General features: G+C 42.1%; 1 protein-coding gene across 6 annotated transcripts in view; it reads right to left on the bottom strand.

The window, feature by feature from the left end:
- Positions 1–26,594, bottom strand: part of PTPN13 (protein tyrosine phosphatase non-receptor type 13) — a 149,483-nt gene that overhangs the window by 24,154 nt on the left and 98,735 nt on the right. For 4 of the 6 annotated variants that reach the window (XM_020805378.3, XM_020805377.3, XM_020805375.3 and 1 more), the window contains 15 exons: positions 25,962–26,114; positions 23,987–24,169; positions 21,646–21,808; positions 17,963–18,383; positions 16,670–16,767; positions 15,275–15,364; positions 14,549–14,656; positions 13,292–13,423; positions 12,115–12,572; positions 9,500–9,643; positions 5,416–5,509; positions 4,866–4,951; positions 3,607–3,769; positions 1,573–1,787; positions 1,351–1,449 (listed from right to left, as the gene is read on the bottom strand). In XM_020805378.3, coding sequence (XP_020661037.3) covers positions 1,351–1,449; positions 1,573–1,787; positions 3,607–3,769; positions 4,866–4,951; positions 5,416–5,509; positions 9,500–9,643; positions 12,115–12,572; positions 13,292–13,423; positions 14,549–14,656; positions 15,275–15,364; positions 16,670–16,767; positions 17,963–18,383; positions 21,646–21,808; positions 23,987–24,169; positions 25,962–26,114 — 2,607 coding nt within the window. The remainder of the gene's footprint in view (positions 1–1,350; positions 1,450–1,572; positions 1,788–3,606; positions 3,770–4,865; positions 4,952–5,415; positions 5,510–9,499; positions 9,644–12,114; positions 12,573–13,291; positions 13,424–14,548; positions 14,657–15,274; positions 15,365–16,669; positions 16,768–17,962; positions 18,384–21,645; positions 21,809–23,986; positions 24,170–25,961; positions 26,115–26,594) is intronic. The other 2 variants (XM_020805376.3, XM_073002001.2) reach the window with 2 other exon arrangements.

The following is a 26,594-nucleotide window of genomic DNA, read 5'->3' as shown; positions in this document are numbered from 1 at the left end:
TGCTGCTGGCACCCCTGGCAGGCTGCCAGCCCCCCACCCCAGACATCCAGGCAAGACTTTCAGAACTAGCTACCGCCGGATTTGGGATGTCCATGGGACTGGGGTACTTGACTTTGGAGGGGGAGGAGGAGGCGACCACTGAGGGAAGTCACCTGGAGGAGGGTGGGGAGCAGGGAAGGTCCCTGCGGCTGGTGGCTATAAGAGATGCCCAAGAAGAAGCAGGGCTGGAGGAGGGCTGGATTCGGGTACGCAAGTCATTGGCATGGAGGAGGAAACAGCTTGGGGAGATGGAGGTTGTGGTCAAGGAGACTAACAGTGTCAAGGAAGTTCCAGAGTTCGAGGGAGAACGGGATGACATCTACCACAAGGATTCCCGGACAGGGTTCCTCGTTGAACTCTGTGTACCCCAAGGGCAGGACAGTGTACCAGAAGGCCCCAGTCTGAGCACCCACACCAGGCCTTGATGCCGAGACCCTTGTCATCAGTCTGCACCGGGCCAAGCCAGACCCACACCTGCGTAGAGATGACACTCCAAGTGTAAAAGGCAGAAGGAATGCTAGTGGCACCTCCAGCTGCAGCAGCACCAGCATCCACTGCAGCAGCCGTTGACTCTAGAATGTCCTGAGCCTTGCCTGAATGACAGGTTTACAAACTGCTACTCCTCAGGTCCCCCAACGTGGTCTCCCATGGAGTCCTCTAAGGAAGGATTCTAAAGACTCACCAGCATCAATGAACCTAACCAGGGGCCCAGACCAAGCAGAAACTGTGCAAGGCTGTCAACCTCACTCCTGAGAAGAGTAACAGGAGTGGCACAAAACTCCTGAAGTTGTTGTTTCTTCTTCCCTTGTTCCAAGAACACCTGTTGAGCCAGACCATGTGGAGCTGATAGATACAGCCATGGGGGGCGGGCGCGGGTACCTGACGATCCCCACAAGGGGCGGATCCCCCCTAACGAGAGGTCAACTGAACCCTTGTAAAAGTTGGCAGAAAGATTCGCATCTAAGAGAAATAGTGATTCCTTCTCAAAAACAGATGGATTGATGGCCTGCAATAATCTTAAGCTTTCAGCAGACGCCTGAAGGTTCCCCACCAAAATAGATAATCATTGCTTAATATCTATCAGAAGAAACATGTCATGAGTCATTTCTGTTTAGTCCAGCAGGGAAATCTCTGCATCCCATCGCTTTTGCAATTACAAAATTGGATGTCTCTGTTCTAATACTGTCCTCTCAGTTTTGTCACAGTTTACACAAAATAATATATAAGTTGGAAATCTATTATGTGAAATCTGTAAGAAGCACATAGGGGGGAAAAAAGCCTTCAACAAACTCAACATATTCAAATTCTTACCAACAAAGAAGGATCAATTTCTGGCAGGATTCCAGGGAGAGGCCTGCAGAGGAGAAGGGTGACTTCAGGGGATGTTCCCCTGAGAGCAGAAATCACTTCCTGCAGGCACAAGAGATGGAAAACAAAGCTCAGCGTTTTTCAGGTATGCGTTCAGGAAAGTGGTGGCTTAAAGTGAAGGGAATGTCTTCTAACTGAAACAAGTGAACACAGAGAGGTCCTAACCTGTTGGGACAATCCTTTTAAAGACGAACCGTTGACTTTTAGGATGATGTCACCGACTTCAATCTGCCCGCTTTCTGCAGCAGGTTGCCCAGGGAAAAGCTTTTTAACCCTGACTATGCTGGCACCGGGCTGCTCTGGGGAGACACTGTCTTCCCGGCAAAAACTGAAACCTAAGCCTGAACTGTTTTTCACCAGCTTCACCTCAAATGTGTTGTCTGCAAGAAAAAAACAGAGACGGGTATCCATGTGAATCATGCTGTTACGTACATAAAGGCACTTAATGCTCCTTTATTCATGAGTTCAAAAACTGACACAGTTAAAGTACATCCATAACATACAGAAAGCTGGACGCTGATTGACAGACCATTTAAAATGCTCTGGCAGATAGGGAAGCCTAAACAGAGAATATCTTCATGCCTCTCATATGAAAATGGAGAAGAGTAATCCATCTTAGAATAGCATTCAGCACATCTGGGCACTCGGTTCAGCCAATCCTGAATTCTGAGCTAAACTGGGGCTATTTGGGATGACCCAGATTGCAGTAGACAGCCCCCATTTAGTCCCAGAGTTGCCTGCAGCAGACCCAAGATGCTCTGAAAAAATTTCAGGATTCAGAGAGTTAAATATATGCACGCATATATATCCAGACATGCAAAACCACAAGGAAAGGGACCAAAGAATAAAGACAGACTCCATAAAATGTGAGGCAGATGTTGACGTGGTAAGAGGTTATGAAGAGGGGTTGGGCTTTGCTGAACTACAGCTTCACTCCCCCAATCCAGGAGAAGGATCTCCCTGACGCTCTCCAATCATGGAGAGTGTGGGGAGGGTCATTATGTCAGTTCAGTTGGATTTTATCTTGGCTTGAGTGCTGTATTTCTGCTCCTTTAGCTTAGGCACTACCCAGGTTAGGGCCGGTGTTACATTAACTTATTATACAGACTTAGTTTGACTTTGACTTATTTTAAGACTGAGGGTGTGTACGTTTGCATCAGGTGCTTGCATTCTTGTCTGGGCTTTGAGTGATTAGGCTTCAGTTCTTAAGCATGGTAGGGTCTTTTTCTTCCCCCACTTTCCCTTCTGCTTCTCATTTGGATTCTACCTTGCCTTTGTTTAGGGATTCTGTCTGATATCAGCCAAACCAAAGTTCCTGTCGTTGTCCCTGGTGTTTGTCCACAGAGAAACAATACTAAGTGCCCTTACTTTTTCTTCCCTCTCCTACACTATATTTCTTATAGGGTAGAATTCTTCTTGGTTTTAAGTATGGGGTAATTACTCCTCCCTGCCACTGGCACAGGATCATAGAATAATGAAGTTGGAAGGGGCCCACAAGGCCATTGGGTTCAACCCTCTGCTCAGTGCAGGAATACAAATCAAAGGATGACCCCAGGAGACATGTACATTGCTTATGCCTTTCCATCTTTTCCATCTCTCACTGTGCTACGTAGGGTACAGGGTGGGCATTTCTACCACATATTAACAAATCTTGGAAGTGGCTGGCACAAAAACCTGGTTTACTGTATGTCTGCAATTTGGAATGGCGAATCCTCTTTGTGGTGATGTGTGGCAAAACATCCCTCCCCACGTTATAACCATTTGAATATAGAAGTGAAGCAAAGTTTGCTGCTTATATATTGCGCCACAATGTTTAAAGCACCCTCTGGGCAGTTTACAATTTTTCAGTTATGTAGGCTAGAAGTTGCCCCTGCTGGAGTAAGTCATTCAATGTACTGAACTTGGAAAGACAGAAGGCTGAGTCAACTTTGGAATCAAACTCAGATCATGAGCAGAATCTTTACTGCAATACAGTAGTTTAATCACTGTGCCATGAGACTCAAGTCAGTCTCAAGAGCACAGAAGACACAGTGCTGTGGATATCTGAGTCAAAGTTTGGAATTGGGGTCTGGATCAGCTTAGGGAGGTTCCAGTCTGCTATGAAGGACCCAATCTAAAGTGCCAAACTGCTGCTCAGTATTTCTTCATATCTCTCTTGTAGCTGGTGCACAATCATTTTGCATTCTAATAGGATCTCACCATCCGTGACAAAGTTGTATTCTCTGGTACTTGAGGTTTTCTTCACAGGTTTCTCTGGGCCTCCACGGGGACTAGCTTGACTTACAGCTGTGCACTGTGGTATAACTGGAGCATGCATTCGCGCTGTGGGAAGCTGACCCTTTTCTAACACCAGGTGAACTTCCTGTAGAAATACCCACAAATTCATTAGGACTACCTAAATCATGGAGACACCACTTAGCCAATGAAACCAAAGATATGGGTAACATATAGGTTGACTGAAATGGCATTCAATTGGATACCCGCATGGAGAATACAGTGGTGCCTCGCATAGCGATCACTTCATTTTACGACGAAATCACTTTGTGACAAACTTTTTGCAATCGCAAAAGTGATCGCTTTGCGATGTTCCCTATGGTTTTTTTTTGCTTTGCGATGATTGGTTCCCTGCTTCGGGCACCGATCATCGCAAAGCGATGATTTTTTAACAGCTGATCCGTGGTTTCAAAATGGACGCCAGGTAAACAAAATGGCCGCCCGCTGTGTTTAGGGACGGATTCCTCGCTTAAGAGGCAGCGAAAATGGCCGCCGTATGGAGGATCTTCGTTGAATGGTGAGTTTTAAGCCCATAGGAACACATTAAACAGGTTTTAATGCGTTTCTATGGGCTTTTTAATATCGCATAGTCACGTTTTCGTTCTGCAGCGATTTTTGAGGAATGAAACAACGTTGCAATGCGAGGCACCACTGTATATCTCTAAGAATAAAATAACTAATGCAAATCTCTCTCTCTCTCTCTCTCTCTCTCTCTCTCACACACACACACACACACACACACACACACACACACACACACACACACACACACACACACACACACCCCTACCTACACATTTTAGTTCCACTTTGCCTATTCTGGCATCTCGATCTAGCAAGTGCCCTCCATTTAGCACCAGCAGCCAAAGCAAGGCACAAGGAACTGGATGAGGCTTACTCTTTAAGAAGTTATTATGTTTTGTCACCATCCTGGAGAACAACAATAGCACCAACATCTCATTTTTAAAAGCCAGATGGCCGATTCTTCCTCTGGCAGCAACTGCTTTTGCCTAGCAGGGAATGAAGCTGCTGCCAGAATAAGGAGAGCATGACTATCATGGCAGAGAATGAGTTGGTGCTCAGGGCCGGTGGTTCCTCCTCTTCCTCATTTGCAAGAGACCTCCTGTGACAGAAACAATGTAAGACAGGAAGGAAGTGGTCCACACCACGCTCCAGCCTCTTACCTGGCCAGTATTTCTTAGGATTTCCACAGCTTGTTTATGGGTAGCTCCTTCCAAAGTAACCCCATTCACAGAAAGTACACGGTCACCTAGGAACCAATAATCAATAATGATAGGAGGAAAAGGAAACATCTGTAGAGTGAGTGGGCACAGACCACTGCAAACGGGAGTCTCTTAAAAAACCTACTCCCTCATTTTGCAAACACTATGAACAGAATAAAAAAACTTTGGTGAGCAATGCGGTGGGGCAAGAGCTAGGACACGTTTTGCTAGGGCCCACAAAATTAATTACTGCGGCTCCTCACACCCAGCAGCTCTGATTCAGACCCTGTTTCTCAAAAGGTAATCTTTTCACATGTTTACATTTTCACATTTCTTCCCCAACTTTGGGGAAATGACTTATTCAGGCAAAAGTATCAGAATCACCAAGCCAACACAACTGTCAGATAACAGACATTGTAAACCAAAAGCATTAAGTGCCCCAAACTCTGTTTACCAGGTTTCAAGATTCCAGTAAAGCTTTGATGTGGAAGTAAAAAATAAGTATACATGCCTTTTTGAATCCTGCCATCAGCTTCGGCTGCTCCCTTTGGAATAATGGCCTTGACGTAAAGTCCCCCATGCCTCACGTTAGTGTTCACACCACCCTACAGATTAATACATTGAAAACCACATATTTTAACACAGAATGTTAAGTGTCCGATCCTTGCCTCAAAAACAAAACCAACTCCTTAAGGAATCTAGAAAATACCCATGCAAGCTATCAGCCAGTTCAAGCAGCAGCCAAAGGTAAAACTCACACCATTACAGAATAAAGTCATCCTGAACCCCATGCCAATATTTGCCAGTTGCAAGATGAATTGATAAGGGTGTGGATGAAAAAAAGGAAACCTTGCAGCTACAGGTGTTTCAAAAAAGAACTACTGAGAAGACAGTATTTGTGAATGTTAGGAAAAGCACCAGGCTGTGTTTGTTTCATGCACTTTCAGCCATTCAGAAATAGATATAAAACAGGGAGGGAGATTAACAGCAGTTCCTCTACAGCTGTGGGAGGGAGGAGAGAGATGCCTTGGGAGTCTACGTGGTGGTCTCTTAAGATCAGAACAGCTCATATGATAGCCACAATTTATTTTTCGTGTCCCGATCGCTGTGCCTTTATTGAATGTTGGGGTGGGGATATCTTCAGCTGGTAGGCCTGATCTAGGTTGTGGAGGGCTCTGGTATAGTTTGCAGGGGCTCCGGCTCTTCCCTACCCAATTCATTATGGCTCTATATAAAGCCCTGGACTATCAATGGTGGGGAGAATAATTCCCATTGTTATATCCTATCTAGAGATTGAAAGTAACAGGTTACATATAATGTAACGAGTTCCTGGGGAGGGAGGAAAGGTGTAATGAAGTTTAGTTTCAAAAGTAATACAAGGAATAGGATGCTAGTTTATTGGTAAGGAAAGAGTTTTCTAGTTATTTCCTAAAGCTACTTCAAGTGGTATTTTAAAACCATTTCAGAGATGAATCTTTTGTGTCATGTCACACTGAGCAAAACTGCTTTCTACCTAGCGCTTCAGTGGGAGACTCAATGATGCCAAGGGCACAGTTGTGTCCCATGACATCATCCAACCTGTGGAAAGCTATGGCGAGCATCAACATCTCTTCCCTCCCCATTACAATATGAGATGCCCAGCTCTATGTTACAGATAAGAATTCAACAGGTACAGCTATCCTGAATACTGCCTCTCCATAACAAAACCGACCCAGTTGCCGAAAATTTTTTTCCTACTCAACACGGTGAAAAACACTGCCAGGGAAAATAGAACCACTTTCAGCGATTCCTGGACAGATGTTTTGGGGAAAGACTACCATCTGTCAGGGAGGGGTCTGTAATCTCCTAAACCACAATCTAATACAGTTTTCATGTTTTCAGATTAACTACCTGTTTATGTAAAAGGAAGTCCTACAGTGTTCACTTGCTTCAGACAAGGGTATAGTACCTCCACCCTCTCAAAAAACCAAACAAACAAGCGCAAAAACAAAAAAACCTGAGGCTCTCCAAATGTGTTGGATGAACAGATCCCATCCCTCCACCCAACAGGGTGACCTGAGAGGACAGGAAGAAGCCCAACACATCCAGAAGAAATCAGGTTGCAAAAGAGGCTGCCGTGTAGGACTGTAGAGCAAAATGGCTTCAGTGCTGCATCGGCAGAATACTTGTGCTTTGGGCTTCAGGATGGAAACCGTAACCAAAATATGTACAATATAGGACAACTACAAACTATACAATAAAAGCATACACAATACAGCATAACTGCAAAGCATGCTTTTTCCAAGACCTTCTTTTCACTGCATTTTTAAAAAGGATGAAACTCTTTTAACAATTTGGGAGAAATGCCTTGCAAAATACTTAATCCGTATTGGAAGGCGGTTCTCAAGTCAAATCTGCATTTCCCATAGGAATGCATTGAAAACCATTTAATCCGTATCTGCTCTTTTCTGTCCATAGAAACTAATGGGAAGCTGCTATTCTGCCTTTGACCACTAGAGGGGGATATTTTGTTTCTTTTTTTCTTAGGTCAAGAAAGGTTCAGGGAAGGCAGGGAAAATACAGTCCAGGCAGTTACAGTACCAGGCAGTCTGAAGACTGTCTCCCAATCCACTTTCTAAACGCTGGGAGGAGTGAGGAAGCAGACAGGCACCCTTTTCACTGGCCAACAGTTAACTGAAAGTTCACATTTTGCACTTTCCCTGCCTCCCACGTGGGTTTTTTTCAGTTCTTAACTCAAATCTAAGTACTTAAGTCAAGTCAATATTTTCCTATGAGAGCGGTTCTTAAGTCAAAATGCTTTGATCTACATCTTTGGATTTTAAATCAAAGATTGCTGTGTAAAGGACTTTCTGACATCCCCACAAACAATAAATGCAAGAACACCATGTCATAGATCTACTTTCAGAGTCTTGTCTTTAAAGTGACATTGTCAAGTAGCTGCATAACACGGAAGTATAAATGATCTTGCTCAATTTGATTTAAAAAAAAAAACAGAAATGCATGCAAACAATGAGGTTTAAGATGACCATGCTTGCAATCAAGAATGGTTCAATTTAATAAATTGAACAGTGAGATGGACTGATTCAATAAGGGAATCCACAGCTTTTAATTTGGAAGACCTAAGCAGGACTGCTAACAATAAGGCCTGTCAGAGGTCATTAATTTGTCGGGTGATTGTAAGTCGGAAGCAACTTAACAGCACATAACAACAACAGAAACATGTTGAACAAACAGAAGCCGATGAAACTGCATGTTCTTCTACCTTATTCCTTCCTTGTCAGTTTACCCAACCGTTCCCCCAGCTTATTTGGAAAGGGGGAAACGGGGGAAATCAAAGAGGAATGAATGAATGGGTGTCTGAGAATTGAAGTGAGAGAGTGTCACCTTCTACTTTCTTGGCACCTGGACAGCCTTACCACTGGATTGCAACCTGGTTATGTCTTGAATCTATTCATAGTTAGTGATATTCTGCTTTGTAGCCAGCAGAGGGAGACCACATTCTGCAAGAGAAAATTATACTGACTCCTTTGCTGACCTTCCCGAGGCATGGGAGACCACTGCAAAAAGTGCAGTCACCCCTGACGGATCATCCACGTCACTGAAAGTGTACATTTTCTTTCTTGTATCACGTTCACTGTAGTCATTTGTGACAGAACTATGCTGTCAGACTGCATCGTTTACTTATAAATCAGGACCACGTGACATATTATGACTGCTTTTTGAGAAATGGATATAAGTAAAATGTGGATTTTATGTACAAGGCTGTAGAAATGCCCAGGTTTTGCAAGTCAACATGATACTTCCAATCTTGTGTATTTTAAGTGAATATTCTCTGGCTGTAGTTTTTTGCATTCCGTTCCTATTCAACTACGCTATTTGCAACCATGACTTAATTCTTCCTCTCTCTTCTCCTCCAACTGAATGGAGTAGATTCAACTACATAATAAAGGAACGGCATATTTATCAGTCTTTACGTTGCTCTAGGGTGCGGTTTCTTTTTCTGTACCAGTTAGGATCTCAGGATGTAGGAAAGCAGAATCATATCAGTCATGATTCTTCTTTACAGTCAATCATACTTGCTTCTTTTCCATCTGAATGGATCTCCCACTTTATTTGGCTCTGCCTTAAGGTATTACCTATTACATGGTTTGTTTCGAATTTCTCTGCCTTCCTAATGGGCTCTTGTAAGTGACCAGTGTTACTGTTACTGGTTTTAAGATTTTTAATCATTGGTTCTTTTACATGGTGCAGACATGTAAACTTGTTTCAGTAGAGAAATAACGTTTTTAGTTTTAATCCTGGAAAAAAGCCACAGTTGTCCATACCTGAAGCACTTTATGGAAGTATGCATTTTTCAGGGAACAAAGTACAATATCTCTGGGTCTGGGGCATTTTTCTTTATTTTGTGGAGTTACCCTACATCTGCATACATGTAACCACATGCGTGATTGCAGCCTGGAGGGCTGTTGAGAGAGGTTAAACTTTAGCAGCAGATAAGTACTTGACATTGCCTCTTTAAGGTCCACTGCTTCCCTGTAAACCAGACATTTTAACAGGTTGCTTGGCGTGGAGAAAAAGAGAAAACATCTAAAAACCTTGTCAAACAGTACCGTGACACTTATTCCCAGGCCGTTATCATTTTTGACCAGTTCGACCTCAAAGATATCTCCAGGTTTAAGAGGCGGCGTAGAAAACTTTTTAGAATTCATTGAGTTGGCCAAATTCACGAAGGAAGACTCCTTTATTGAAAAAGATTTAAAGAAAAAAAGAGAGAAAAGGACAAGACAAAAAGAAAGATACTCTGTTAAAGGAAGTAATTTGTAATGATGACAGTATTGGGTACTGACAGAGACAGGCAAAGGACTGAAACAGAAAAAGGACAGTATATGTACATAAATACCGACATACACAAACACGAAAACCAGGGAGGCACTATCTTCTATCAAAACGTAAGCAGAATTATCTCAATTGCTATCTAACCCACCTTCCTCCAATCTAATGTCCTCCAGATGTGCTGGACTACAACTTCTATCATTCCCTGTCATTAGTCACCCTGGTTGGAAATTATGGAAGTTGTAGTTCAATGTATCTGGAGGGGCTCAAATTGGAGAAGGCTAGCTTAATCCAGTGGTTCAACATCCTTTAAGTAAAGGTAGCACTTGATATTATGGGCAAATTAATCCACACGAACAGGCCTCCAGGATGAAGGCATCAATATGCCAAGAGCAATAACCTTGTGAAACCAAGCCATGCACTACGATACAGGCATGCAGACATCTGATTTATGGGTGCATTATATGACTCGGCAGGTAATCAGCTGACTACAGGGAACTCATCATTTCTTCCTAAGAGAAGTGCCAGAAAGCTCCTCTTTAGACAGGTCGGAAAGAAGTTCTAGTTCTAGCTCTCCCGCTGAAATTAGTATGGCGTCAACATGCTCCACACTGGCTGATCTTGTAGATCTTTTCTTTCATTAGCAGCTGTTTGGATACTTTGCAGAAGAGAGAAATTTGGGCCACAAACATAGACCAAATTCTCTTTGACGTCAGTGGAACTTGCTTGTGTGCAGAAATTCATTAGGCTGCATTTGTGAAGCTTGCTATAAGTGGCATGCATGCATGGTAGCAACTCTGCTAACCACAAACAACAATGCAGGGAGTAAAGTTTGTTTCAGAGACACTTTTGCTTACAAGCCTCACATTAAAGCTTTGGGGGGGGGGAACCCCCAGACCCTACTTTCCTGGAATGCACTTTCCCTGATCTCTCAGATAGGATGGCCAGCAGCTGCGCTGACTGGAGGAGTTGGAAAGCTACAGTGGAAAAGGTAACTTCTCCAAGTTCCCAGGCAACCTCATAGCAAAGGGTTTCCAAAACCTAACTGTAAGCTTTCCTTACACATAGAATTAAAATTCCACCTTGTTCTCCCAAACAATGTTTCTCTTTTAATAGCCTTTAATTTAGCCTCTCCCTGCCCACTGTACGGGCTGATGCACAGATAGCTCCTGTCATGTCCACCTTTCCAAAGCTCCCTCCAACCTCTGTGATTGTGACAGCTCTCCATCAGCGGTGACCTGGTTCCTTGAATCTCTTGTGGCAAGCATTACTTTGTGAATTCAGAGAGAATTTTTTAAAAAATGCTTCCACAGAAAAGGAGCACAACCAAGAGTTAAAAATAAGGGATAGAAAAAGCTGTATGAATGGCACGGCCAAATGAGAAAGAAAAAAGAAGTTCTTCTACCTTTAATAGTGTATTTACCATTAGCTGTATTTATATCCTGCCTTTCCTCCATTTTCTCTTCAAAACAACCCTATCATGTAGGTTTAGGCTGAGAGAGAATGAACAGTCCAAGTTTATACAGTGAGTTTCACGACTTAGCAGGGATCATCACCATCATCTTAGAATTGCAGAGCTGGAAGGGACTCAATGGATCATTGAGTCTAGCACGTGTTAAGGAGGCACACTGGGGAATCGAACCCCTAACCTTTGGCTGAGCAGCCAGATGCCTAAACCACTGAGCTATCAAGCAGTTCTGGATGTGAATTTTGATCTCCCAAGTCCAAAACAATCTGAGTCTGAGTCTAGGTACTATATCACACTCCCTCTAGTTCTGTCACACAAGCTGAAATTCCCTCTGCTACACGCTGTTAAAGGTTCAAAAGCCCAGCTCCCCTTTGCATATTCACCACGCTTGGGCTGAGTGTCCAAAGTTGTCAGGATATGCCTTAAAAGTGGTCTTGCTCACAAGAATGGAATCTGACTCTCCCTTTCAGCAGGTCATGGTGTTGTCCGTAAGCAATCTTCCACTATAAAAGGCTTCATATCCACACACACACACAAAAGTACTCAATAAACTCAAACTTTCCAAGCATCCCTTTTTTCCCAGGCAAGTGGGAAAAAAATATTAATCTTACACTTCTTAAAAGCCAGCAAACTCAAGCTGCTCCTTGGAAGCAAAACTAGACTCTTGGTCTATTCTTTTCAGTGACCTCATATCATGATACCCTTGCAAAGCATTTCACCTCAGAGAACTCTGTACCCAAAATGTTAGTACAAAGTGCAAAAGCGGTTAAGCAAAGAAAATGATTCTTTGCAAGGTACCAACCCACCCACAATCCTTTTTTTTTTGTTTTCCATTCTTACAAAAATATGCTGTCATACATAAAATGACACAGAGTTGGGGGAACAGGCTATAAAAAAATAAGACTGTGCCTTTTTTGTTGCCATTTGCTCTTGGCTTCCAGAGTAGGTGGCTTCATCCATGTCCGAGTCCCCCCGGTCGGAATACTCGATCATCTCTACCATTTCAGGCTTTTGGGGCTTTGTCGCATTTCTCTCCAGAGAGGATCCGTTTTGCTCGCCACATTTAGAAAAGGCAAACTGAGACTCATGGTGAAGTGGAAATTCCTGCGTGGCCTGGCCACTGACATGGCTGCCAAAGCCACCGTTTGGGTGGCTCTGGGAAAGGCTGGCGCTCTCAGTCCGAGAATCTTGGGAACTCAGGCTTCCATCCCGTTTACCCGAACAAAGGCCAGTTAAGCTCCCAGAAGGGGACCTCGGCTGGTTTAGTGGCCTGCTGTGTTCTTCTGAAGATGACTCTGCTTCATTGTCTGGCATCGGTGAAGGCCTTTTTAAATAGCCCTTAATGCCGCTGAGGAAGCTGGATGATGCTAAGGGCAAATGAAAACATCCAAACATTATTAAAGTGCCTTCAAATACTCTGCCCTAGTTCAGACACAAGTAATTTGTTTTGATAATCCAAAAAATGCACAGCCCTTCTGCCCATCTGCTCTACTTTTATACTGCCTCTTCTTTCCTCCCTTCTTATTAACCACAGATTCTTGTTACAAACTCACAAACGGTTGTTACTAGGATTACGAAATAAGCCAGGATCCCAAATCATGGTTTAAATTAGTTTGAGATCCTGGTTTGTAAACCTCTGTGTCCCATCCCGAAAATGTCAGTCTCTCCTGCTACTAAAAAAATGTTTCGCCACAAAGTTGGAGAATCTTGTTGAATTTGAGAGTCACTGGTAATTCAGAGATTTCAGAGGAATCCCCAAAAATCAAGAAGCGCCATCTGTGAATGGCACTGTACTTGTAGAAAGTGAGTACACCTGTTTTGGGGGAAATCTCCCCTGAGAGGGATTATATCTTGACCCACCCCACCACATACTATTTATCTAAGGCAGGATAGGCAACTTGCAGCTCTCCAGATGCTGTTGGCCTGCCCACCCAATTAGCCTTAGTCAGCATAGCTAGTGGGTAAGGATGATGGACATTGTACTCCATCAACTTCTGGAAGGGCACAAATTTCTGATTCCCCTCCCCGTCCCAAAACTAAATGAAAGGACATTTGAATAACACCAGCTTTACAATATGTGAACTACCTTTTGTAGATCCTTCCTTGGGCTGTGAGATTACAAGAGTCACATCTTCTGGAGCATGCTCAATAATTTCTAATGCAGTGTGGTGGCTGACCCCTTCTAGGCTTACGCTGTTCACTGATATCAGTCGGTCTCCTAAAGAGAGAGAGAGTAAATCAGAGACGAGCAATCCAACACGTATGTTTCTTGGTTTTTCACACAATTTGTTGGTGTGTTCACTGGACTGTGCACTGAACTAGGTCTAGCCCTTGTTGACATCAAGAGGGTTTGTGCAGTAACATGCCACAGCAACATATGAAACGTTTGAGCAACAGACTAAACTCATTTTTTATACTTAGAGGAAATTTAAGAACTGTCCATGTGTTTTATGGCCCAGAACAACAATTGTGCTGACCAGAGGATTGTTTAAGTTCAAGTCACCAAATAAGCAACTTTCCGAAGTTTTGGGACTACTCCGTAAACACAAAACCTCCAGTAGAATTACTACACACATCAAAATGATGCCTATCAGTCATAAAGAGTGTTTAACCAGAGAAGTAATATGTGACATGTATTTAAGATTCTTGTGTGATTTGGCTTGGTTTTAACTTCAAGGAAACAACTTCAGGTTTCTCCTTTGGTCTGGAAAGGAGTGCTGAGGAAAAAGGAGAAGGCCAAGTAAGACATGTACAAATGAGGTCGAAATCATACACAAACTGTACATGTTCCCATGATCAAATTAGAAAATCCTACCACACCTATAAAGTGGGAGAAACCACCTCATAAAGATTTATGATCACAGATCCCTCTGTGTCGTGCTCATTTAAGCCCTGAAAACACTTTACTAAAAGCGTTTTTCTAGGAAGAATTGTTGGCTGTCATGATCATGTTCATCAGCATCACAACAGAATATATACTACGTCAATATTTAACAGATACTTAGAGTTTTGGTTAAAACTTGTATCTATTATACAACACCAATGTGTTTATTATTTTCATTGACTATGCCTGATATTTTTAATAACAACAGGAATGCCATCAATAGCAGATGGCATTTAAAGATACTGTAGTTCCCTGAAAGAACTCATTTATATTATTTCATTATTCCAAAAGAAGTAGCAAATGCATATGCCATTCATGTCTAAAATTATCAGTTAAACATGCAATAATTTTTGTCTGATATGCAGATTATAAAAAATATAGAAGGAGACCATGAGTAATTAATGGTCTATCTATGCCTCTCCCCCCCCCCTTGCTGGACACAGAAGTCCCAAGATGTACCTGGTTTTAACGTCCCCTCCAAGTCAGCAGGTCCTCCAGGAGTTATTGAAAGAATAAAAATGCCAAGATCAAGTTTTCCAGCCTTCTCCCCACCGGTGATCTGAAACCCTATTAAAAACAGTTCTTTAGCCATCTTTAAAATTCCACAATTGTGAGCTGACTGTCACCAATCTATTGCCTGCAGTTCGCCAACAATTTCTTTCTGTAGAACAAAACACTCCAAGATAAGGTTGCTGAATTTCCAGCCCAGGGGAGAGAAGTCTTCTTGGCCTGCAAGTTCTCCCTTGGCAGCCAGACCCACCTCTTACTTTCCCTCCCCCAACTACAGCAGAAATGATCAGTGACCAGAAACCCAGCAGGGGCATGGGCTGACGCGAGTTTTATCATCTAAAACTGGCCCTAGCATTTAAGGTGGGTGATTTTTCAGCTTACCAAGAAGCTGAGCTTGGGACCTTTTACATAGAAAACATGTATGTATACTCCTAAATTACAGCCCTCCTTTAGGTTGGCATTGCCAGGTAGGTCCCAAGAATGTGCTGCAGACTCAGTAATCACTTGTTCCCACAAGATTAAGCTTGTTTCCATATCTGACATTTCTTCAATCTTGAAGTCAATACCAAACAAAACAAAGGCATTTTGGCGATCTATTCTAGCTGGACATAATATATGCTCCATTTTTGTTTGTTTCCGTATTTGCACACAACTTTCCAAATAACATCAACATACCTAAGCCATACTTTTCATCTTTCTTCAGCTTTACCAAATTGATTTCTCTTTCCGGCAATGACCCTGTATTCTGCTTTGTTTGGAGAACATCTGCAGGCCAAAAAGATACACACATGCAAACATATATACGTTTATAGAAATTAAATTTAACTTTGACACATAGTAGGCTGTAATTATTTCTTGGAACAAGATATAACATGACTCCAACTGTTGAAATCAAAGCTTCCCTTAAACTCAATATATAATTAAAACAAATTGTTCCTATAACTCAGTCATGATAGTCCTCGACATTATCTCAACCTTTGGGAAAGCAAATATTCTTCCTACATGAATTATTAGGATGGGTCATCTGAGACGCATTTATCAAAAGTAACAACTCAAATCTTATGCAAAGCACACAGATCCTAAATGAACCAAAGAACAAAGCTGCTAAATGAACCAACTCCATTTTTACTGTGTTCACACTTATCAACTTCAACATCTTTGTGGCATCATATGTTCTTTGCACATGATCTCATGTCTCCTCAAGTGTCACTTGCTCCAAATGTCTACATGAAGTAGAAGCAAAAGAAATCCAGTTTGACCTGGCATGTAAAAACTTAAAATTCCTTCCCTCAGCCTCTAATGGCAATGGGTTGAAATAGTTGTTATGGGGAATGCATATTTCCTCCACCAACCATCATGCATGATCACGGCAAAAAGCAGGCATACATATCTGAGAACTGAAAGATCAAGCTAGACATTAACGGGAATGCATATTCTCAATGATTAAACTACCCATTTACCTCCCACAGTAGAATTTCCTCAAAGATATGTGCCTCAGCAATCAGATTTTCAGATTAAGCATGTTTTACCTTTTCATGGCCAATCACAAAATAAAGCATACTAACTGCAAGATACACAGGTGAGGAAAATCCAGTACTAGAATAATTAAGACAACTTTTGTAACCTGGGGGACTTCTCCAAAAACTGTGACAAACATCAGTTTGACAGAAGGCAGAATCAGAGTAGGTAGTGAAACATATACTGACCCATCTCTTTGACTATCAAACTCTGCTTACACATGTTATGGGGCAGAGTGGCCTCAAACAAAAACAGTTGGTCACTGATGATAAGCAATGATTTCTGGGCTCCAAGAGAGCTAAACTAGCAAACAACAAAATAAACAAGCCAATCTATTTACTTTAAAAGAATTGAACTCAGGGCTGAGAAGGGCAACAAAGCTACAAACTAAATTTTGAACAAACCGTAACGATCATGATAAATTCACACAAACTATTAAGGTTAGTGATAACTCAAAAACACATGTGCAGTAAAAGATAATGAATTTAGCAGTTGTTCTCAAATTTGATTATATTTCTAAATGACACAGTACTTTAATGAACCAGTGCTGACCTACAACATAGGCTTGGCCAGTATCTTCAGCTGATGAAGTATCAGATTCATTTTTCCTTCTTTCTAGGCTGGCACTTAAACCTGCATGAGAGTATGAACTAGAAGGCAATTGAAGAAACAGCGAAGGAGAAACAGAAAGGAAGAGGGAAAGCAGGAGGGGACAAGGGAAAACGTAAGAAAATGCTATAAATAAATGTGACACATGAAACACGAACTGGTGTAAAGATGCACACTTTTTTATATTAAAGAACATATCTATGGAAATTGATGAGGCATGAAGAAGTTTATTCTGGGTGCATGGAAGCAAAGCATATGGAAATAAATATGAAGATCTGGCGACAAAGAGATTTTAATATGATGAAATGATATACAAAACTGCAGCATTTCCTGAGAATAGCTTGTGGTAGCTGGAGGCAGGACTCTTGGGTGTGAAACATTCAGTGGGGCAAAACTGCTGAAGACTTTCTATCTGTTAAAGTAAAAGTCCCCAAAGGAAATTATACTTGCCTTTCACCTGATAATGCTAGCCATTCAGGGCTAATGATTCTCATCATAGAAGAGGATTTGGAGTAGAGTAGGAAACTTACATTTTAATATCTGTGGTTAACCTAGTTTAGCCACTTGCACAAAGACAAGACTCGTTCAGATCCTACAGCCTTTATAGGAAGGCCACTGAACAATGCTTACCTGTGCTGGTGTACCTTGCAATGGGTGCAACAATGTAAAGTCTCTTGCCCTGTGTCCTATTCTGGACAGGTACAAAGCCTCCATTCTACACCAGTGGAATGGAGGCGCTGAGTGCATTCTGTCCCTAAGCATGAGGAGCATTAAGCCAGGAGAAGGCAACCTGGTAATCTCTGGACATTATGGGTCCCAATGCCCATCAACCACAGCCAGCATAGACAACAGTCAGAGGTTATGGGTGTTTGCAGTCATTAGTTGTCATGGACATATTGCAAGATCTAAATTTTCCAAATAAATACCACCCAATCACACCACACTTGGGCTTACTTTTTGATAATGGGTATTAAGGGCCTTGATAACATTTGCAGGGGAAGACAACTGGAGATTCCATAGATGTTCCAGGCTAAAATTCGCACTAGCCTCCACCAGAAGGACCAATGATCAAGGAGGAAGGGAGTCCAACAGAATTGGAGGGTTGCAGGTTGTTCTTGGTTCAAACCACTCAGTGTTGCCACTCAATGTTTCGAGCAGATTTGCAAAAGATGGCCCTTCAAGTAGCTCTCTACTGTGACTGCAATACCCAGATCAACCCATGAGAGAAATCCTTACTTGTTCAGTTTTGTTCCTCCTGTCACTAATTCGGTATCAGATTTCGGCACCTGCTGGAAGATCTTCCCCATCAATTCCTCCATTCTCCGGGAGGAGTCCACAGGGCTGACAGTGTTCTTCCGGAATGGGCTGACGGACACTTGATTCTGGGTCAGATCATGATAAGATTTGCTCATCATATGGGGTCTTTCTTCCCATGGAGGCTTCTCACTTTTATCTCTGGGACAGCCCTGCACCGGCTGGAAGAGGGACAGCTCCGAGTGAGAGAGTCTCTTGAGGATCTCAGCTTGCACTGACAATGGGCGGACGGCAAGCCGGTTCAGGGTGCTGCTAGCCAGGCTGCCAGTGCTGATGGCACGACCCATGTTAAACCCTTTGACGGAATCGGTGTGGAGGTTGAGGCTCCGGAAGGATGCTCTTTCTGCAAGGAGACAGAACACGTTTATGCACATGAACAAGGGAGAGAGAAATGATCCAAATGATTATGGATTAGAAAAACCTATAGGAAATAAAGATGGCTGCTGTGACCTGGAGTTCCCCAGGCTCACCCATAGGACATTAGACAAAGGACATCATTCAATAGCCAGAGTCCAACTGAGGTTCTAGAACTGCAGGCAGGCTTAATGTTATGTTAAGTGTTTTTAAGGAAGCTTAAAAGCAGTCATACTCTTTATGAAGATAAAAACCACCGCTGGGACCTCTGTTTCTATTTTGGGGTCAGGAAGGGCTGTCTTAGAGATTGTCTGGGAATGACAAGCAATGCAAAATACAAAGCTGCTATCTGGAACTAACAAGCAGCACTAGAATCATGTGGATAGATCTTAAAACTCTACAGTGGTTAGCAATCAGTTTCTAGTCATAATTCAATGTGCTGGCCTTAAACCTTCTAGGACCAGAGTATCCAAAGGGCCACCTACTCTCACAGGAACTAGTTGAGCCTGTAAGACCTTCTTCAGATAGCCATCCCAGGGTCTAAGTAGATATTAAGGTTCATCAGAAACATGCACCTAAATCTTGCAAACTGAGCTGTTGTTTACCTTCCAATGATCAATTACAGAACAAAGCACTGTAGATACATAGGTGAGGAAAATCACATTACAACAACTATACTTCATCACTTGGCCGATTACCTCTGTAAAACACACACCGCGTATATGAATCACCCAGTTTAACCCCTAGATTGCCCCTGCCTTTTGTTGTGAGAAGGGAGTGGCAGGAAGGAATACAGAAGTGCTGGTTACATCACCTGACCTTTCAAATGCTTTGTCCCATCTGTTCATCAGACTCTTCTCCTACATCTTTCTCCTAAAGATTTCTAAAGACTTTACCATTCTCACTCGTTTCCAACATCTGCCAATGTTGTTGAACTTCTGCACTATGATACTGTTGATTGTCTTATTCCTGGTGTTTTATAATTTTAATACAATGTAACATCTTGATATTGTTTGCTTTGGAAATGTAAATGATTTAAGAGATAGGGTTTAAATATTTTAAATTAAATCAAAAATTATAGGGGCAAATGAAATGCCTCACCCCTTTTGAGGCCCATTCACAGAATGAGGGACCATGTCAGCTGTTTTTCGTTTTGAAGGGGGCAAATTTTGCAATGGTAAATAGACTAAGATTAAAGGAAACAAATAATAAATATACAAATTCTTAAAGTTCCATACAATAAAGACTATCATTTAAATTTATTCAGATAACCAAATTAGAGGAACATTTTCAGGCAGAGGGGAATGAATGGTGGCCATCACATGCATAAACCCATACCTCTCATCCCTCCAAACACCCTCAGAATGGGGGGATTCTGGAAAAATCTAAAATTGCAGTACTTAAAGATCTTCAGGAAGGCCAACAAGATCACTACCATCTCCAATTCTGAAGGGTTATTAAAAATCCGAATGCTGTGAGACAGTCTTCCTCACAAGTTGAACAGCGGCTTAATTTTCAGTTCCTCAAAATGTGACCCTGTATGAAAATAAATGGAACTCCACAGGCCTGCCAAACTCTTTGGTGTTTGGAGTGGACAAACAAGGTTCTTGGCTACAGTACAAACTCCTACGGACATGCACAGTGCTGAGGCGTGAGCTTCTTTAAATGCACTCACTTTTATCATGTAGCCTCCTTTATCCAGCATGAACTCATTCAGTTCTTTGAAGCCTGTCTATGTTACTTTTAATCTTTAGCCAAGATTTGTGAGTCTTTTTTTTCCTCGCACTCTTTCAAGAATTTGAATCTCTGTTCTTTAAGCCCAAGTGCACAGCGTTGTCCACAGGACTCTTCTCAGAAAGATTCTACATGAAAGAAACAATTATCTTGCCATTTGCAATTAATCCTCCTTATCATGCACCTCAAGCCCTTGTTTGCTGGGATTTTATTAGACATCCCCCAAGCTGAATGTTCTTCTCTGAGCTGCTGCCTTTTTTCTCAGCTTTTCACTCCGTCACACAGTCTATCCTAGAAATGTCCTTTCATTTCTGCTATCTCAGTCTGTTATATTCTCATGCATGTGCTGGATATGGTAAAAGCTAAAAGCAAAGTTGCATGTACTTTCCTCTTTCCCGTAGTGCCAGTAGTGTACATGGCTCTGTACAGGGAGATTAAAACAAAATAAGAAAACTCTACCCCAAAAGGCTGTACACAACTAACAACACAAAAAGCAAACAGGAGAAGAGCAGGAGAGTAATAATATACTATAATACAATCAAATAAAAACAAAATCATTACATATAATGAATGATTATGCAATCTTACAATGTGAGCTTATTGATTATATCAGGCCCTGAGATCTGTCAATACAGGGCAGATCAGAAATACTTTAGACAGGACTCTACAGAACAATAGCCAATTACAGCTGATCATAACAAATTAGATCAATGGCCTAAAGTCCACACAACTTCCAAGCACAAATACTGTATGCTGAAACTAAGTTCTCCTTTGGGTCAGGCTAAATGTTACATTTACCATATTTTTTTTCAAAAAAGATGCTCCCCCAACTAGTGAATGGCATTTATTTGTCGCAGCATACGATTTTCATCTACTACATGTCTTGTATTTAGTGTTATTTGTTTTGCGATTAGCTGCTGGAAGGTAAACATGGGCTTAACTAGCAAATCTGACCGATGAGGTCTATATCATCACGGTGGGAGGGAAGGAATAGGCTGATCAAATGAAAATACACATTCTTCTTGATACCAAGCTCATGTTCTCAGATATATTTGCCTGTTCTTTTCAGTGAGTCCCATGCATTCATGGTACTGTTTAATTCTAGCTTGACTAGTTCCAAAGGAAGCAACTGTCTTCCTCTCAATCATCATTAAACTAGACATTACAGATAATCCATCATTAAAAGATGAAGTTCCTTAACAGTTAACCAGATTTCATTGTTACAACAGGAGTGTTGGCCACCTTCTGTAGTTTGTGAATTAGTTTGCTTTGTTTTGTAACTGGAGATAAGCAGACATTGTGTCAATATTACCACCGAATCATGAAGGTCTGCCTGAATCATGTCTCCAGAACACGAATGCATTTCAACTTCAAATGACAGGCCATCTGTAATGTACAGTTTGGCCCATAGAAAACCAGTAGCTTAATCCTACACAAAGCAGCACAAATGACCTTAGAGATATTCATAATTACAACAATACTACCAAAAACATCAGCTAGCATTTATTTGTGCTTACCCATTTCCTGAGCATCCTGGTTACTTTGCCTGGCTCTCATCTGCAGTTGGAATTTATGCTGTGAAGAGCAGAGCTGAAGCAAGTACTGGCAAGTCTTGCTCGTTTCTGTTTGGAATGCATGTTTTATACCATCAGATGTGTTCTGCAAAGTTATCTTCCTTTTCTGCAATGTGGGAGACAGGTATAGAAAATGAAAAACTTGGATCTGCTTTCCAAGTCAGGAAAGACAGGGATCATGATTCAATATGAAATAAAAACTTGAACAGAGAATGGGCCAAACGTCCTGCTGCATTGGCTATACTGAAACTATGAAACAGAAGCACAAAATTTGCAATTCATGTACAGAAATGTGGCTAGAAATTATATAACAGTGAAATTCAACTGAAAGCACTTGACAGAGGTATTTAAAATTCTTTTTACAATACCTGTGGAGGAAGAAGGTCAAATAGAATCAGGACTACAGTAAAGGAAATAAGGCCCTTTGCTTCTCTGCCAGGGTCCTCTTGTATCATCTGTCCTCAACTACCGACCGCCTGACACCCCCCATGTTAACATAAAACATTAACATACATCAAATGTACCTTAAATGTTTTACTTTCATTATTTATTGTGATAGGGAGTCGAGAAGTCTAAATTCAACAATCAATTTCAGCCAGCACAAGATTCAATGAATCAATGAAACTTAGTTAAGTGCTGACTTACACAACTTAATTCTTTAAATGGGTCTCTCTCTGCCATGCTCCATTTTTGAACACACACATCTTTATGAACATGGTATTTGGCCTGCCATCCACACATTACTGCATCTACCCCATGCGAGATACAGTTATCTCTGTGGCAGCAATAAAGAAGACCTGGTAGTGGCAGCAATTCAAGGAATGGACTGTGAAACGCAAGGGAGCGAAACACACTGGTCATGAGAAATTAAGTATAGTATTTCTAAGTGCCAATGATTTCCATGGGTGAAATTTCAGCATCAGATTATCTCTCTTACGAAAATCACAGTAATTTACAGGTGCTTAATTTGATTGTGCTCTTTCATGTTGGTGAGACTCACAGCCAATCTTCATATTCAGAAGAGAAATCCAGTACCTTACAATCCTACTGAGAGCGTAACAATTACATATTCTTATGATTACATGTGTTGTTGTTGTTCAGTCTTTTAGTCGTGTCTGACTCTTCGTGACCCCATGGACCACAGCACGCCAGGCCCTCCTGTCTTCCACTGCCTCCCGGAGCTGGGCCAAATTCATGCTGGTCGCTTCAATGACACTGTCCAACCATCTCATCTTCTGTCGTCCCCTTCTCCTCTTGCCCTCACACTTTCCTAACATCAGGGTCTTTTCCAGGGAGTCTTCTCTTCTCATGAGATGGCCAAAGTATTGGAGCCTCAGCTCCAATATAAAGCCCTAAACAGGCTTTATATAAAGCCCTAAACAGCTTAGGACCTCGATACCTGGCAGAGCACCTTCTCCCACCCAGTTCTGCCAGAGTCACTCGTTCCAGCCAGGCTGGGCGGCTGAGGGGCCTAACGCCGAGGGAGGTCCAGAAGGAAAGAATGAGGAACAGGGCCTTCTCGGCAGTGGCCCCTCGTCTTTGGGACAACTTGCCAGTGGAGATCCGCCTGGCTCCCTCTCTGGGTGTTTTCATGAACAAACTTAAAACCTGGCTATCTGAGCAGGCTTTCCCTCTTGCCATATCTTAATTTCTTTTTCTTCGCCATCTTGGACCTATAATATATGTATATGGTTTTATTGTTTTTAAATTTGTAAGCTGCCCAGAGTAGACCTTTCATCTAGATGGGCTGGACAGAAATTCGATAAATAAATAAATAAACCACTTGTAGGTTTGTTAGCACTCCTGCTTTTAAAAACAAGCCTCCTTGCTTGTAGAAAGGTAGCATACCAAAGAAAAAAGCCAACCTAAATACCTGGCATGAGCAGGAAGATTTAGAAGGAAGAGGAAATGGAATGATCATATACCATTTCCCCCCTACATTCTGAAATAGTGTGGGTTGGAAGGACTACTATACCGTATGTTTTCCATTACTGTTTTTCACTAATGAGCTTCTTCATGTTCAGAAGAAACAAATTCAGTAACAGCCCCTGGTGTCTCCAATCTCATCTCCAATTCAGCTTCTCTTGCATCATCCAATTTGTCTCACTGCTTGAGGCATCTGGTCTGTATTACTGAGCCATTAACTGCATAGGATGGAGCACCTTGTAACATTCTGCTTCTTTTCTTTGTCACAGTATAATATGAATTATGTGAGTAATCTAACTAGGTAGGTGGTTTAAGTTACAACTAGCCAGAAGTTTTACTTAAAATGTTACCAACATACACTAAAAGATATCTTCTTTGTTTCTCTCCATGGGAAACGAAGCACGAGTGTCCGGGATCCATTGTGAACCTCAAAAATGAGAACTCCTTTGGGACAAACTCCGAGCAAAATTCCAGTTTGAGATTTTTTCTCTGGTAGCACACGATGAAAATGAACACCATATTCTGTCAGCCTTTGGCAAATCTACACCAAAAAAAGAAATAGGGAGGGAGAATTTTTTTTTTTGGAGAAAAACAAATTTGAAGATAAGGATTAAGATGAAGGAAGGATTTTGATCCACAAGGTAATTCCACAAAATAACAAACCAATACTGTATGTTTTAAAAGAAAAGCAACAACAACGTGCTCCTGAAATCATAGAAAGTCTCCGTTTGCAGGATGCTCTATTTGAGCTGTCTAAATTGTAATGTACGAACTTGCACCTAGTGCAGACCTTGATTGCTCTTTTTGCAATTTTCATGGGCAACTGCTATGGTTACCTGTAGGCAGCTGCAACTTTAACCATAGTTAGAAAAGCTACCAGAGTAGGAATCAAATCCACCGAATCAGGGGATTGCACATTCTAAAGCTATAGATCAGTGGTAAAGCACATGCTTTGCATTCAGAGGTTCAACCCCCAGCATCTCCACACCTTGGAGAGCCACTGCCAGTCACTGTCAACAATAAGGGTTAAAATGGAGCAAGGATTTGATCCCTGAAGCAACTCTGCAGAATAGCTTCCTATGTTCCTAAGGCAACAAGGAGCAACACACGACTCTCCCGATATTGAACTGCAAAGCCCATCCACCCTAGCCACAACGACTAATAGCCAGGGACAGTGAAAACTATAATCCAAAGACATCTGAGAGCCACACATTCTCTCTCCTTGTTCTGAAAGGGGATGTTTTATAAGTTACAGGAACTAAAGAACAGCAGGCGTCTTGTAGAAGGGATGGGCACGGTTAGGTAAGTGCAAGTGCAGACACATGTGCCTTCCAACGTCTTTAGACCCATGGAGAAACTTTGTCCCTGTCTTCTAGGTTGCCGCTGACTGTTCATGTAAGCTCCACGAGTGTGACAGCAAAAACCAGACCAGGGAGAAGAATTAACAGCTTCAAGTGCCTGGATTCTTTTTTTGGGAACAACAGTGAGGACTGGGGTTAGAGGAAGAGAGAAAACAAATAGATAGTGGCAGATGGGGCAAGGGAAAGGGTTTTCCAAAACTGGGAACCACCACTGAAAAATTCATCACAGTGTGTAAACTGACACCTCATCCCACCATTTCAGAGTGGAATGCTCTCCTGCTCCAGTTACTGTGCCATTTATGACGTCCACTCTGTGTCACTTTAACGTCTCAAGGGAAAACCACATGTGCAAATACACTAGGAAGAAACAGATGGAAGTCTCAACCAAGCAGAGATCCTAAGTCCTTCACTGATGTACATGATTTCTGCCTTACACTTAAGAGAGGTAAATGACACTGATAAAGGGGGGATCCAACATCTTTAACATATAAAAACTGGTCTTCCATACTATTTTCCACTTGGCTTTTTCCACTTGAATAAAATTACCTGTTCGGAAAACAGACTACCTTTCATGCAACCGCCTGTACTAACCCTAAAGGTAAAGTAAAGGTTCCCCTTGACAATTTTTTTGTCCAGTCATGTTCAACTCTAGGGGGCGGTGCTCATTCTGTTTCCAAGCCATAGAGCCAGCGTTTTGTCCGAAGACAATCTTCCGTGGTCACATGGCCAGTGCGACTTAGACATCGAATGCTGTTACCTTCCCACCGAGGTGGTCCCTTTTAATCTACTCGCATTTGCATGCTTTCGAACTGCTAGGTTGGCGGGAGCTGGGACAAGTGACAAGCGCTCACTCCGTCATGTGGATTCGATCTTACGACTGCTTGGTCTTCTGACCCTGCAGCACAGGCTTCTGCGGTTTAGCCCACAGCACTACCACGTCCCTTCCCGCCACCACATCCCTTCCTTACTAACCTTAAGGAACTCCAATTCAGCCTCTTTTTCAGAAGCACCAGCGTAAGTGCTATGCAGTTTTGGCAATTCTTCTTTGATGTTAGATAGGTCCAGGTTTTCCATCACCCTTGCTGGCAAATAGTGTTCTGTTCTGAAATATGACAACCCATGCACCTAGAAAAAGAAGAAAAAGCTGGTGCGACCCATTTTGGCGGTAGCCGAATGCTAAGCTCTGCAAGCAGAGCAAAGCCAGACACAGTAGAACTATCTATCCACTAAAACTGTTATTTTTTTAATACACATGTGTTCCTGCTTTAGGGCAAAACGTGTTACAAGAAAACCAAAAGCTTTTGGCTAACAACTTAAAGCATGTCTTCAATTTTAATTCAAAGATAAATCTAAGTCAAATATAGGAAGTTTGGGAAAGGATAGTCTAATAGTTGGGCCTGACTGTAATTTTGTCTTTCTCAACAGGAAAACTCCTGCCGTCATTGATATCCTATTAAGAGATTAAGGTGGGCATGAACTGGTTTGTCCCAGTTCATCCCAGTTTGTAATGATGGCAACACAGTTGCTGCTGCTTCCCTCCCCTGCCTCTTCAGCCGATCCAACCACTCACCAGGTCCAGTGTTTTTTTCCCCACCTCCTTGGCTG

This window comes from Pogona vitticeps, chromosome 5, assembly GCF_051106095.1.
Source record: "Pogona vitticeps strain Pit_001003342236 chromosome 5, PviZW2.1, whole genome shotgun sequence".
Lineage (NCBI taxonomy): Eukaryota > Metazoa > Chordata > Lepidosauria > Squamata > Agamidae > Pogona > Pogona vitticeps.
This window is presented reverse-complemented; position numbering and strand designations above follow the sequence as displayed.